Raw genomic sequence first — 15,742 nt, 5'->3', positions numbered from 1 at the left:
TTTAACCCCATACAATGGAGTCCATAGATCATCTAACAACTGACCTACCAGATCCTGGTTCTGGTGACTGTTATACCTCACCTTACCAGACCTCTTTTCAGACTCCTTCTGCTCCATGCAACTTATTTCTCTTGTCAAACCCTTTTAAAGCCCCACATCATCCTGATTGCCTTTCTTCACTCCCTAGAATATCAGGCAATATTCCAGTAACAAGATTCCAATATCAAGATTCAGAGCTTGGAAAAGTTACTTCTTTCCACTGCTGTTCCCAGAATCCTGCAGCCAGTTATTTTAAATTTGCCTTTCCTCTATTAAATCCCTTCTCAGAGCCTGTTTTTTGCACAATGTTTTCCTGAAACATTGTGCAATGTGTTTTCTATAGCATTTTGCTAGGTAAGCCTCACCTGCCCTCATTCTCAGTATGTCATTATCTAACCCTGACATCTTCTCACTTTTTGCAAGTCAGGGAATGGATGGCAATGCTTCTGTATATGGCTGAGTACTTCCTACAGAGATAGCAATATGAGAGTGGCTTTCTCCCAGCTAAATGTAGACATCTGCTTTCTGTTGGCAGAATGTCTCTGTTGCCTTTGATGGAAATCACATTTAATCACAATGGGATGTATAAAAATGTCTTTGGATATGCCAAAGAAGTACAACCAGTGAAATGTGAGTCACTGCACAGCTGAGTGGCTCTGCTTATTTAAATCACCTGAACCTGCCTAAAGTTGAAGTTTTAAAAATAATTATTACAACACCTAATATATTAAACATCTGGTAGTACACACTTACGGTGGTGGTCTGGGTTTCTTCTCTAAATATAGCAATACAGGAGGGAAACAAGACAACAGAAGGAAAGATGGAGAAAGTAAGGATTAGAACCACAGAATATATTCTTCTTTGAATTGCTGCAACAAGTGAACCAGCGGGGTTGTCCAGTCTTATGGAAATACCCCAAAGGCACTTGGCTGCACTCCTTATATTTCATACACACACTCCTTGGCAGGCCAGTTTTACTCAGAAGTAAAACATTTAAAAAAATGAATCAAAAGATTGCATGAAAGCATCAACACAGCATTTGGAAAATAGTTTGGTTTCCTTTAATGCAGGTATGGGGAAAAGTGGTCCTGCACATGTTGTTTGACTCAAAGTCCCATCAGCCCTCAAAGTCCCATAGTCAAGGAACAGATGGTGGAAGCTGTTGAGTCACACATCTGTAAGGCCACACATCTTCCACCCTTGATTTACTACATCATTTCTGACTGTCAAAACTTGAATATATTTTATAACCACATGCTGTGTATGAATTCAAAGAATTCTGTCATACAATGCTCTCTCTGGGTGACTCCTTCCCTTTCCCCACATTTTGGTGAGATTTCAACAATAAAAAGCTCACAGCTTATTGGACAAAGTATTGATAATGCTCCTGACTTGAGAAACTGTGAACATTACACTTTTGTATTTACAAGGCAATACAATTGTAGAATTGATTGCAGGAAAAAATGTTATGTCACTCTGCATTCCATTCTTCTACCAATTAAACATTCCATAGGTATTAATTTTTCTGCTCTGTTAAGCTGTGAGCTTTTAATCTACAATAGCTTAAAATATAGAAGATGAGGACAGAAATCACGCCAAACCATTTTTCATGGATGTTATTCAGAAACACACAAAGCTCTAAATCTAATTTTTAAAATTGGCTTAAGAAGACCCTTTGAATCAATGGGAAGCCAATAAATAAACACTTTGATGCAGTGAGTCTAGTTGGGATTAACAAATAAAATTAGGCCAAAGTTTCCCTCATGCTGTATTCATTAAAAATTCTATAATCCTATTGCATAGTACAACTTCAGGTTAGTAGAACACATCATTGTAGAGAAATATGTTTCAGATAAACTCTGTGCCTGTTTGATATTTGCTGGGGGAGGGTTACTATCTGTCCATTGCTCGCAATTCTCTCTGAGATATACATAAAGGAGATTATCGCACTGCGTTCTGAGAACGTTCTCATCACGTGATGAGAACGGAACGCATTTGAGTATACCGCACGTATGTGTTCCAATCGGGTTCTCAGAACGTTTAAATGTGTTCCAAATGTGTTCCAGGAGGGTACAGATATGAATGTGTTCCCAGAGAGCTGAAACGTGATGAGAACGTTCCAACAGAGGTGTGTGCGATATTCTTATCTGTTCTCAAATCCGTTCTCTCATTCCTCCGTCTCCTGATTGGCTGAAAGAATGACAGGCAGGGAGGGAGGCAGGCAGGCGAGCGACTGCAGTGAGGGAAGGTGTGTGTGTGTGAGGGGGGAAAGAAGGAGGGAGGGAAGGGAGGAAAGTTGGGACAAGTGAGAGAAGAGGAAAGAAGGGAAAGAGAGAGAGAGAGGGAAACAGGGGGGCCAGAGCAGAGAGCAAGAGGGAGAGGGTCTGGCTGCTTCTGCGGGGGCCTCTAGTGTCATGTCCAGCGGGGCTCCTGTGCTGGCAGCCTGCAGGAGGCAAGGATGGCAGGGATGCCCAGGACCTTCTCCTCCTTCCCTCCAGGAAGGAACCCACAAAAGCTCCTCTGTTTGGAGCAACACACAAAAGCAAGCAAACAACTCCCAGAATTCCATAGCAAAGAGCCAGACAAGAATTAAAGCGGGGAGGGAAGCTCACAGGCCCCACCTGGAATATTGTGTCCAGTTCTGGGCGCCACAATTCAAAAAGGAGCGTGTCCAAAGGAGGGCGACTAAAATGGTGAAAGGTCTGGAAACCATGCCCTACAAGGAACGACTTAAGGAGCTGGGGATGTTTAGCCTGGAGAAGAGAAGATTAAGAGGTGATATGATAGCCCTGTTTAAATATTTGAAGGGATGTCACATTGATGAGGGAGCAAGCTTGTTTTCTGCTGCTCCAGAGACTAGGACCCGGAGCAATGGATGCAAGCTCCAGGAAAAGAGATCCCACTTCAATATTAGGAGGAACTTCCTGAGAGTAAGGGCTGTTCGACAGTGGAACACACTCTTTCCTCAGAGTGTAGTGGAGTCTCCTTCCTTGGAGGTCTTTAAGCAGAGGCTGGATGGCCATCTGTTGGGGATGCTTTGATTGTGATTTCCTGCATGGCAGAATGGGGTTGGACTGGATGGCCCTTGTGGTCTCTTCCAACTCTATGATTCTATGATTCTATGAAGGCACACATTACATGCGCACACACAGGAGGCAAAAGGCTGACAAGCAGCCAAAATGGGGAATTGGGATGACAGCAGAGGACTCTTCTTTTCTAACCGGTTTAAAGAGCTGCTATGGCTGCCGGGGCTCTGCCCTTGGCCCAGTCCCCTCCCTGGCAACTTGCTTTTCTTCGGCTTGAAGAGACCTGCATGGAGCTCCTCCTTCTTCCCAACCTTGCAAAGGAGGTTTGGGATGTAACTTGCAAGGCTCATCTCTCCCCATTTCTCTTTCTCCCTGCCTTCCTCCCGATCCCTCCTTCTTCCCTCCCTTCCCTCCCTCCTCCTTTCCCCCCTCTCTCTCTCACACACACCCCTTCCCTCACTGCAGTCGCTCGCCTGCCTGCTTCCCTGCCTCCCTGCCTGTCATTCTTTCAGCCAATCAGGAGACGGAGGCGGCCTTGGTGGAATATGTTCTCGGAACGGTTTCAGGAATCGCTGTGCGGTAAAATGCAGTTCTGATCACGTTCTGATCACGTTCTAGTTTACTAATGCAGTAATATCTGTTCCAGGAACGTTCTCATCACGTGATGATAGGAACGTTCTCAGAACGCAGTGTGATAATCTCCACTATTAGTCAAAATTAACAACACATATGTTTTTGCATTTTTAGGAATGTTCAAGGAATAATTCCATGAACATGTGGTTAAGAAACAGTTAGTTTTCTGATCCTGAAATAAAAAGTAATATTGCAGTGCTTTCAGGATACTAGAAGTGCTTCCAAATGGTGGGGCCCTAACACTATTTGCACAAGATATTGTGCAACCATGGACAATTGGGGCAGGGTTAATAAATGGAAGATATTGTAAACTGGTAAAAATCTATGAAAGAAACTCATCTGGAAGCACCCCAGATAAGAGTAAAACAGGAAAAGAAAACCTTTAAAAAAAAAAAAAATTAGCAGTTGCCTTCAAGTGCATGACACAACAAAAGACAGAATCTATACACAGAAACCTGTCTCAGTGTTAGAATTTATCTTAGTCTCTTTTTTTCCCATCTTCTTTAAGGAACTGGGGAAAACAAACACACAATCATCATGGCAAAATCCTTTCTTCTGATGCCTTTTCCTTTTTTGCGGGTTCTGACTATCCTGGGTCTTACATACAAGTGCTAGAAAAATAATCCCTGTGCAGATGCTGCCCCCCAAAAGGAGTCAACCAACACTTTGCCATGATATTATAGCAGCAACAAAGCTGGAAAGTAAGCATGGCATTTTTAAAATGGAAAGGGAACTGAAGTGATCTCAGGTAAAAAAAAAGTTTGAAATTCTCCCACCAGAATCTGAAATTCAAAAAGGATCAAAACATATCAGTAAACAATGCCTCAGAGTATCTACTGATCTCTATTAGAATTTTTAGATCTGTACATTTAAAGAAAATCAGTGGCAATAAATGCAAGATTATGAAGCAGGACCCAATGGAGGATTTACTGCCAACACAAATAAATGCCTGCTTCAGGGAAGATATTATTTTTGAGACAGCAGCATGGGCATAGGGGGTTACATTCAATTCCCATGGCTATCCCCACCAGAATTCACCCCATTTTTTACAGGGCCATATTAAATGCAAAGATGCATTTTCTTAGATTGTACGCCATGGGCAGGTTTACTTTATCTATTTTATTGTTTGTATGGACAGCGCTGTGTAAATCTACAGTGCTATATAAATAAAGCATAATAATAATAATAATAATAATAATAATAATAATAATAATAATAATAATTTTATTTCACATCACTTGCATCTTGACCCTAATTCCACTTATTTTCCATCTGTTGGCCACAAATATGGGGTGGGGAGTAATCAGTTGGTGTGAAAACCTGAGTTGACACAAGGCAAATCCCTGACAATATGGAGGGATGAAAGGTTGTAGATTTGCAACTCCGATGATTTGGCCCAGTTCCTGGTTTTACATCGGGTAAGGATTAGAAGCAGAGAAAAAAGGGTGTTAGAATATGCTGTCTCCAATAACAGACAGCAAAATACCATCATAATATTCTCCTTCTTCTCCAGCTGCAAATGAAAGATAAAGGAAAGAAAGTAATCCAGTCAATGTGTTTCCAAAATCTTTTTTTATGTTCTCTATTTGCCCAACTTCCTACTTTCTTTGGGGGGATACAGACGGGCGACTCCAAGCTGCCCATTTTTGCCCTTCGTCAGTGCCGTGTCAGCTGCACAGCACGGCACCGACACGCTCCCTAAAAAGGAGCCGCTCTAGGCGGCTTCGTTTTAAGGGCATCATAATGGCATTCATGTGCTATGTTGCCACCGCTTCCAGCAAGCGCCATTTGGGCGCTCAGATGCCCATGTGTCATAATGGCATGCCCCGTGTGGACAGGGGCACGACAATATGGCACATGGTTACCTTTAGTAGTACCGAGCCTTAATTTCAGCTCCAGGCTGGCACAAAGCACCAGTCTATACAGGGCCTTTTTCTCTCCCTTCCCACTTCCAAATCCTAGAATTATTAGTTCCTATGCTGTGTGAACAAAGAAGAACAATGTCTTAAAGGTAATGAGAAATAGTGAGATAAAAGTTATAGTGTCTGAGGGCCAGGTCATGAAATTACTTTGTTCACGCAGTTCTGATCTTCCTTAGACATGCATTTAGATTATAAACTCCTTGAGGCAGGAACATATCTACTTGCTTCCTCTAATTACTCTCTAAAGCACCAGATATATTTATTGTACTATGTACAGTAGCAATAAGCATTTGTTAATGGACAAATCTAGAAGCAGTTTATGAAACTCTGGTAGCACCAGACACCATAATCACCTAAATTGCTTTTTACCACTCCCTTCTCTCCTTCTCTCTTTTTGTTTTTCTGTGGAACATGCACCATGATATCTCTAGGAGGACATGTCTTCCAGATAGGAAGAGTAGTGGAACATTAGTCTCTAACTATGACATTTTGTGTGGGGGGACACATCAGCTCAAGGCAGCATAACCAATGATGAATGATACTGGGAAAAGATTCCAAAAATATTTGGAGGGCTTCGATTTGCTTGGCCTAGGGTTAAGCAGTTCTCTTGGTTTGATCCCCCTCACCCAATTTTATCCTCACAAACAAACAGTGAAGTGGGTTAGCTTCACAGAATTGTTCAACCAAAACATTCCGAAGTAGTACACTTTGGCTATATCAGTTGGTGAGGGATGCCAGATGGACAGTGCAGTTACACTATGCTCTGTTGGTGGACTTCCCATAGGCAATAAGTTAACTATTTGGTGACCAGAATTCTGGACTAGATAGGCCTGTCTGGTCTGACAACCAAGTCTTAACCAGCACAACTCTTCTTATGTTCTTATCCTATGAAAATCTGCTAAGAAAAACTTAGTTTTCTAGTGCTGCTCAATGCCTTTTCAGCCTGTGGAACCTAAATAAATAAATAAGGCTATTTTTGAACACCATTTCTGCAACCCTAGAGGAGAAAAGGAAGAAAAATGATTCCCAGAGTAGAAAGCACATACCTTCTTCATGGACTTCTTCTAGTGGAAAGAAGCAGTGGTGGAAAGCAGAGAATAAAGGAAAAAGAATATGGACGTAAATATTTTTGAAATAAATCTGATGAATAAGGAATGTATAAAGGAAAAATAGATAAAATGCTAGTTAAGAAAAGAATTGTGCAACACATAGACATCTGGAGAAGCTATGGGGCTGTGAAAAAACATCAACAGCAGGTTAATAGAGCTGTGGGGCTGGAGAACTCAAGGAGAAATGCACTGTAAGCAATAGTTTGTTAATAGTACTTGTTGATCTTGTTTCTTCTCTTCCAACATCTCATTCACACACATATGTATATATTGTGTACATATCAGAGATAATTAGAGGAATTTGGAAGTTATGTCACATACCTGGCTCATGAACTTCATCAGGTGAGAAGTGTCATGGAACAAGATGTAACAAACAACAAGAGAATGAAAACAAGAGGAACAATGTTAATATGATGAATGCGAGGTCTTTGAACTCTTCTGTGTGAGTCTGAGTCCAGGGGGCAGGGGAGAGCATAGTAAGGCATATCCATAGTCAGTGGGAAAGAAAATTAATAGCACTTTGGCTGCAATCCTATACATACTTACCTAGGAGTCCCATTGAACTCAATGGGGCTTGCTTCTGACTAGACATGTATAGGTTTGTAATGTTAAAGGGCCACATAAAGGCAGCCAAAGGGGGAGTCAGTAAAAGAGAATGGTTGACCTTAGGTGAGAAGAATAATGCAACACAGTCTGCAAATCATCTGTCAGCACAGCCAAAAGAAATATAAACCAAGAGGAATTCACTACCATATTTCTCTTGGCTGTAATCATGCATAGGATGACACTCTGATTGAAAACAAAGTGATCCTAGAGAAATGCACACACCGCTTCATTCAACTAGATTGCAGCAATACCAAAGACCTTACAAAGGGCCATCTCCAAGAAACCCAGAAGTTCAGAAATGACCACACCTCTTTTCAGCACATGGTTTATGTAACCCATATCAGATCACATCCACTATAAGAAATGCACATCTGTATGCATTGCTCCTCATAGTAATATACTTTAAACAAGGAATAACAACAACATCTGTAACGATTACATAGCTGCATGGTTAATATCAAGGTAGCTATGATCTTCATTTTAATATTTTTGGATCAACTTTTTGAATCAATAGCCATGTAAGAATATAAGTAAAGAAAAAATTTCCATAGATATCTAGGATTTATTCAACCGATTTATTCCAATTACAAGAATATATATAGCTTATAAGTGCTACAATATTCTTTACACATAAATACCATGGGAATCCAGCTCCAACTACAGAAAAGACCTCTCTCTGAATCAACCTGTGCTTGGGTCAAACCAGGCTATAATGCAGAATTCCAAAACCAGCATATATATATTTTTGCAACTGTATCCATTTAAAAGGAATGTTCACTCATGAATACAGTATTTTTTTGTGTGTAATATATGCATGGAAACTCTTCACAAGGCTGATTTTAGACTTTAGCTCTCTTCTCATCTCTCGATGAAGACAGATGTCAAAGTCAGTCTGAGACTCTACCTGCTAATTACACTGTCACCCTCTATGCATGTTCAGCAGAACATGCAAAATAGCTCTATGTGTTATATGGAATTCATGTAGGGGACAGGTACAAAGACAATGTGATCCTGCTTGCCTCTCTGCACATATGCAATATAATGTAGAAAAAGAACACACATCCTCCTTGAATTGTCTCATTTCCCCATTAGCTGCCCATTTTTAAAAAAAAAACTGCCTCTTTCCCCTCTCTACATTCAGTCAACCCTTTTTTAGAATATTATATGATTCCGATACTTACACATGAAGGATGTTAAACTTCTTTATTAAATGTTTTAATAAAAATAAGAATGTTTTAATAAACACAATGTTTTAATAATTAAAATCAAGCAAAAGTTAAGAATTATGGTTATCTCCTGTTTCCTTGCTCCACCTTTGAATTCCTGTACATGTTACCCATTCAAAGAATCAGAGGAATTCAGAAGTCATGTCACATACCTGGTTCATGAACTTCATGAGGTGGGAGAGGGAGTGTCAATAGGGGAAAAGGAAGACAAGATAAGTAAGAAATACAGGATCAGTTACAACCTTGAACTCTTGCAAATCAAGGTTGACATATTTAATTTATAAATAGGTTAAAGTGGTAAGCAAATCACCATGTATTTAAAATGAAAAGAAAAGAAGCAAACATAAGTGAGAAAAGACAGCATGCACATGCAAAAAGGATTTGGAGATGGCTATGTTGTAAGACAAGATTAAGTCCCCTTTCACATGCATAAATATAGCAATTTGATTCTACTTTAATTATCATGACTACAGAATTCTGGGATGTGTAGTTTTGTGAGACACTTGAGATTTCTGCCAGAGAATACTAAGAGCCTCACAAAAATAAAGGTCCCAGGATTCTATACAATGCTGCCATTGTGATATCAAAGTGCTACATTTGTGTTGTGTAAAAGAGACCTAATTATCATTTATTTACAAATGTGAATCAAGACTATTCATTTGTCATATGTGAGTCAAGATAATTTTGCATACTGCTTTTCCCTACATGGATATTAAACCCTCATATCAAGTAAGCAGCATGTGAAGCAACTTTTTCCTAAGCAAAATCTTGATCTGCTATGGCCACAATGAGTGGTTACTCTCTATGAGTGAATGAATGACATTTGAACACCCTTTATGCTGTTGTTGGACATTTAAAAAAATCACAGCCATTTAATAATGTTATAGAAAAGAATATACCATACTAGGTATCATACATAAATAAAAATAGGTAGGTCCCATCTTCAGACTCACAAACTAACCAGAAAGATTTGCATTTCCAATTCTTAAAATTAAATGGAATATTCAAAGTGTGCATGTCTGCTGTTAAACTCATTAAAAAAATAACAGCAGTTTGATCATATCTATAATTGTTCTGCCAAATGGATAAAGGACCAACTAACTTTTCTAAATATGTCATGAAATAATTTGACTTGGCCTAACTCAGTTCTCATTCCACCTTCAAAGAAGCAAATATATGTAAAAACGGTCCACAAAAAGTGGACAAAAAGTTAGCTAGTTCTTTGAAACTAACAAGAAGCTTCAAAAATATATGTGATATTGTTCTATGTGTGTGCACATGTGTGCGCAGTGCTATGTGTGAAAGAGTGTGTGTCAAGAATAGGCAGGTGCACCATTGTAGAGGGCATTTCTAGCATATGGCTTCTAGGGGTTTCCCTGGAAGGGGCTGTGGATGAAAATGATTTCCCAATCTGTTAATAGAGCTAGAAATCATATGTTTAATAAAAGTCCTTCAACAGCAGCAGATTCTCAATTGGCCTACATCTTTGAGACCACTGAATTTACTAGGGAAACTAAGAGGCTAAACAGATTGGCCAAAAGGGCCAGCGTCGGGATGGAGTGGTGGCGTGGTGGCTGCATGCCGCGTGCCCCAATTCCACACCCAAGCCGACATCATGCTGCCTACCTGCCGAGACAGCAGGCAGCATTGCAGCACGGCGGCATGGCAACTGCACATCGCACTTCAAAAGGAGAACCAAAAAGTGCCACCACAGTGGTAAGGGTGCTATTTTTCCAGGCAAAAAAGAAGTGGCATTTTGCCCTGGAAAAACACCTGTTTGGTGCTGCGGTGTTCAGTTACCACACCCCTAATTTGGCGCTTAAAGATTTGCATTTCCAGTTCTCAAAGATTTGCATTTCCAGTCCTTTAGAGTCATCTGTTTAGTGCCAAAGTTTCATTTATGCTGAGTGTCAGGCCTGGTGAATACATTATGTTTTATTATTCCCATGCATGATAGGTATCGCAATTTATTAATCAAAAAAATGGGAGGGAGGAAAAGTGAGGGATCATGACAACAAATGTAAATGTTAAGGTAATGTGTTGCTCTCCTGTTCTCTTCCATCACTTTCAAAACCTTGCACACACCAATACAGGATGGAAGGAGAAGTATTCAGAAGTCAAGTCACATACCTGGTACATGAACTTCACCAGGTGGGAAGTATCATGGATGGAAAAAAAACAAGGCAATAGAAAGCAAGAATGTTAGGAAAAGGAGATTATTAAAAACCAGTCATTCAAAACAGTGACAAGAAGAATTGCAGGAAAGCCATTTTTTGCAGTCATATAAGAATAGTAATGATAAACTGCATTTAGGCAGATGTAAAATGCTAACTTGTAGAGGAGAACGCCAGGCATGCAGATGCAAGAGAGCAGAAAATGTAAACTGTCCAGACCAGACAAAGGGCTTGTAAGTGACAAAGAGCTAACAAAGCTATTATAGTCTTTCTATGGCACACTTGTATATTTCAAGGAGTGGGTTAATTTACAGATCACATCTAGAGTGACAAAATGAGTTTGCCAAGGTTTCCTCCTTTGCTGTACCCCTTCACACAGATATTGTCCTCACAGATGGTATGAAAGGCTGAAGTGTCACCAATATGGAATATATATTCTGTACAGTTGGCTTTCCGGTGTTGACACAGCAGTGTTACTTGTCTTTATGGAGCAGACAGCATTTACATATTCCTGCCTTCCCTTTCAGTAAATGTATTTACACTAAACATATGAAAAACATGTGGGAGCTGAAGTACACACTGGATTAAAAATAAAATGAATTTGGGAGACCAGTGTGAGCTCCTACTCTTTTGCCTCATGCTAATTCCTGTTGATCAGAGAGTGGTGGAGTCTCCTTCCTTGGAAGTCTTTAAACAGGGACTGGATGACCATCTGTCGGGGATGCCTTGATTGTGAGTTCCTGCATGGCAGGGGATTCGACTGGATGGCCCTTGTGGTCTCTTCCAACTCTATGATTCTATGATTATCTATTTTTGTAAGTTGTGTGTGATTACAATGGACACACTAAGCCATAACAATAATACAAAATTTTTTGGTTGAATCTGAACTTTTTATTTCTGTTGTTCCAACAGGAGAGGAAGTAGAGAGTTGTTGTTGTTATGTTATATTCTAATTCTACTCATCCTCATAAGAACTCAGGACAGCTAATCATCTGCATGAAGTTACAAAATTCTTTGATATAAATAGAATAGTTACAGTACTTATTTAAAAGAAAAATAAATGTAATGACACAATGAAATATTAATAATCTCGCAGTTTGGGCTGCATTTTGCCCAAAACTCATGCTGGCCTTCCACCAAAAAACTACTACTAAATGTCTTAAAGTGCTGGCCTCAGAAACTTTTTAAAAATCCATCAACAGGCATACAAGCTGCCATGCCAGGAAGAAAAGCTGATGGTATTTTAAATTCCAGTGTAATTTCCCCCACACTTGCATTCTCCTACATGGATTTCTTAGTCATGTGTGTAAGACTGGAACCAGTCGTAACATAATCCATTGGAAAGAACTATATTTTAAAAGACAGAGCTGTGGAATGAAAGCTTGAAACACAATATCCAATTAGTTATTGGTAGGTATATTGTACATAAATAATCCAACTGTTGTCAGTAGAAAATCAACTATTAAATGCAAATAGCTTAATGATATATCTGTAGTCTTACAGTTTTCAAAGGTTTTAGTTGATTCTTCTATAGGCAGTGCCCTTTTTTATTTGATTGGTAATGAGAGCAGTCACACCTTCTCTTCCACAACCATAAAAGACACAATACTCTACTACCTCTGCCATTTAAATGTTCAGAACTGAGGTGCTGCAACACATACCTTCCTCTTGAGCTTCTTCAGGTAGGAAACATTGGGGAAAGAGCAGGAAAAAGCAAAAGAAAGAAAAAAAAGTTAAAACAAGACAAATAAAATTAGAATCCCTCAAACTATATGAGCCCTGGTGGTGCAGTGCTTAAACTCCTGTACTGCAGCCACTCACTCACAAACTGCAAGGTTGCGAGTTCAATAGCAGCCAAGGGCTCATAGCTTGACTCAGGCTTGCATCCTTCCGAGGTCACTAAAATGAGTACACAGCTTGTTGGGGCAATTAGCTTACACTGCTTAGGGAATGCTTAAGTGCACTGATAATCGGTATAGAAATGTACTTGCTATTGCAATGGGCAGCATGAAGATAAAGGTAGCAAAGAGAATTACAGTAGAACAGAAAAAATAAATCACATATATACTGAAATTTAACAATTCCACTGAGCAATAATTTGAAATGTTACCTGCATGGTAAAAACATGACCTGGTAGAAGCGGATTTAAACCCTTTAGTCTAGTTTCCCAAAAGCTGTGTGTTACTGCAGTAATAGTTATTCTTAAAATACCAACATTTGACAAATTTTGGAGGCACACTGCTATGTAGCATTACCCTTTCTTTTTGTTCTTTTTTTTTTAAAGGTGCATAATATATGTGTTTTGTCTGTGAATGGGTGTGCGTTTGCCTGTGAGTGATATAAAAAGTGTATATATTTATGAGTATATGTGTGTTTGTATATGAGACAGAAGGTAAGAAGGCACCATGAATCTTAGCTGAAATCATTTGTAGCATACAGCCCCTGAAAGGTTCTCCATAAGATACTGTAGGCTGAAAATGATTCCCCATCCTTGGTTTAAAGGTAGTAACTGTTTGCTCTACAAAACTCTATCAATAATAGATTCTCAGCTCCATTAGAAAACTGAAGTCACGGGGGGGGGGGGGTCATACCATGCCTTGTTTGTGACAAGGTTCTCGTGCATGATTAACATCACAATTTGTTAACCAGAGAGAGAGAGAGAGAGAGGGAGAGAGAGAATGAATACATATGGTAAGGTTCTCTTGTTCTCTTCCATCACTTTCAAATTCATGTACACACAAATATGGGATGGAAAGAGAAGTGTCCAGAAGTCACATAGCTGGTTCATGAACTTCACTGGTGGCAAGTATCATGAATGGGAAAAAACAAAGCAATAGGAAACAAGAATATTAGGAAAAGAAGAAGATGATTAAAACAAGTCAGTCAAGACAGGGTTGAGAAAGAAGATAGCTCATTACAGGAAAGCAAATGAATGCAGTTAAATATGCAGAAATGATGAACTGTGTGTAGGCAAAGGCAAAATACTATATTGTAAAGAGCAGAATGCTGAGCATGCACATGTAGAAGAATAGAAAATGTAAACAGTCCAGACCATGCACAGAATTTATAAGCCAAAAATGAAGACATCAAGAGCACATCTGAAGAACATCCAGAGTGTTAGTCCCCAGTAGAATAAGGCTCTTGAATCAAGGTAAACACATTTTCCTATGTGTTGACTCCTCATTCAACAACTGATGCAATGGGTCTGCTGTACTTGGGACCAACGAATAGGAGTCCAGCCTAGGTGAGCCAAAGGTTCATCTCATGCTGTTCCTCCTCACACATACATTAGTCCCCACAGGTGGTATGAAGGGCTGTGGTTGCACTAGTATGGTGTGTGCATTCTGCACACTTTGCTTTCCAGTGTTGGTGCAATAAAATACAGTCTGCCTCTTTCAAGAACAATTCCTATTCTTTTGGTTGTGTGTCACTACAACCATCCCGTCCAGATGTAAATGAGAGCAGATGCTATCTGAATATATCTGCAAATCCTCTGAGCTTTAGTCAATGGTTTTACACCATATTTGTGATCAAAATAGGTAATAGCTGAAGTATACATAGGTTTCATAATGAAAAGCTTTGGGTGCCTTAAAGAGTTTGAAGTGCCAGAAGACTTGTTGCTGTTTTTGCTGCAACAGACTAACATATGGTTATTCCTCTAGGCACTGAATTTATTGTGTTCCCCTGGCCCCTTTTTGTACCTTACTCAAATTCCTAGTCCATCTATCTTTCATTAATTGTGAATGGTTACAACACTGGACACACTGAGCCATGGGAATAATAACATTTTTAGAGTGCATCCAAACCGTTTATTTCTATCATTCAAGAAGGACAGGAAGGGGAGGTATTATTATTATTATTAGTAGTAGTAGTATACCCCATTCTTACTCATAAGAGCTTAGGGCAACTAGCTGTCCTAGGTGAAATTATGAAAACATGCTACTCCTAACACCAGTTACAGCAATTACTACAAATATAATGCCATGCTAAAGCGCTATATATATATATATATATATATATATATATATATATTTGTTATATAACATTAACATTTCTTTTTGTTTTGTTTTTTTTAAAAAACTGGGCACATTATTTAATGCCAAATCATCAGCTCCAAACAAATAAAAAAATATATTGATGTGCATGTTAACTGAGTTGCAGAGAGGTGTTGACATCAATTCAGTTTCATGAATTGAAATTTTTGCATGAATTACATTGTATTAGGTTTTTGGAGTTAATATTTGCTTTTGTTTGCTCCTTTTCTGCTGCTGCTTCATTATTCCTGTATGCAGACAAAACACTCTTCTGAAAAGGAAGAGATAAGACTCCAAAGACAATAGCACATACCTTCTTCTTGTGCTTCTTCTGATGGGAGATGACATGGAAACAAGAGGCAAAAACAAACAAAATGAAAACATTAAAATAGTTGGCAGAGCCTTAAAAACTCTTTGTCAGGTAAGGCTGAAGAAGTAACTGGTTAGAAAAAGAGAATGTCTAGAACAGGAACTAACCACCTTAGAAAAAAACCAAGTAAAGGTCAGGCAAAGATTAAAATCTGGAAACCAGAAAGAAAACAAAAGGAAATACTCTCTCAAAGAAAACGCATGCAGATTAGACAGAAGGGAAACACCTTGCCAGGTAACCTCAAATTGATTTTTTTTCTATCCAAGAGAGAGGAAGAAAGAAAGATAAAAAAAGAAAAGGAAAGGAAAGGAAAAGGAAAGGAAAGAAAAGGGAGAAAGGAAAATCCTTTCCTGGGAGAAGCTGCCTGTATTAGGTTAGCACCCTTGACTATCTCTTTGTACATTTGACAAGCAGGTGAAGATGGAGTTTAAAAGCTACTCTCACTCACAACACCTAGTTCACTGTTGTACTTTTCTTGACTAATATTTGATCTTAATATTGTCTTAAAATACACTTTTTACAAAGCAACAAAATGCTGAGAAGGAAATAATGTTATCTCTAGCATTTACTAATAGAATTTTGGTTTCTATATTGGGGTTAGAT

General features: G+C 39.2%; 1 protein-coding gene across 10 annotated transcripts in view; it reads right to left on the bottom strand.

Moving 5' to 3' along the window:
- TNNT3 (troponin T3, fast skeletal type) overlaps positions 1–15,742 on the bottom strand; it is a 49,241-nt gene that overhangs the window by 14,369 nt on the left and 19,130 nt on the right. For 3 of the 10 annotated variants that reach the window (XM_089520980.1, XM_089520979.1, XM_089520986.1), the window contains 4 exons: positions 15,083–15,100; positions 12,397–12,411; positions 6,667–6,684; positions 793–814 (listed from right to left, as the gene is read on the bottom strand). In XM_089520980.1, coding sequence (XP_089377106.1) covers positions 793–814; positions 6,667–6,684; positions 12,397–12,411; positions 15,083–15,100 — 73 coding nt within the window. Of the gene's footprint in view, positions 1–792; positions 815–6,666; positions 6,685–7,050; positions 7,063–8,713; positions 8,726–12,396; positions 12,412–15,082; positions 15,101–15,742 lie in introns of all 10 variants that reach the window. The other 7 variants (XM_089520983.1, XM_089520984.1, XM_089520982.1 and 4 more) reach the window with 7 other exon arrangements.

Source organism: Sceloporus occidentalis, unplaced genomic scaffold, assembly GCF_023333645.1.
Source record: "Sceloporus occidentalis isolate IW3139 unplaced genomic scaffold, rSceOcc1.0.p SCAF_4, whole genome shotgun sequence".
Lineage (NCBI taxonomy): Eukaryota > Metazoa > Chordata > Lepidosauria > Squamata > Phrynosomatidae > Sceloporus > Sceloporus occidentalis.
Note: the sequence above shows the minus strand (reverse complement) of the source record. Positions and strands in the feature narration are given on the sequence as shown.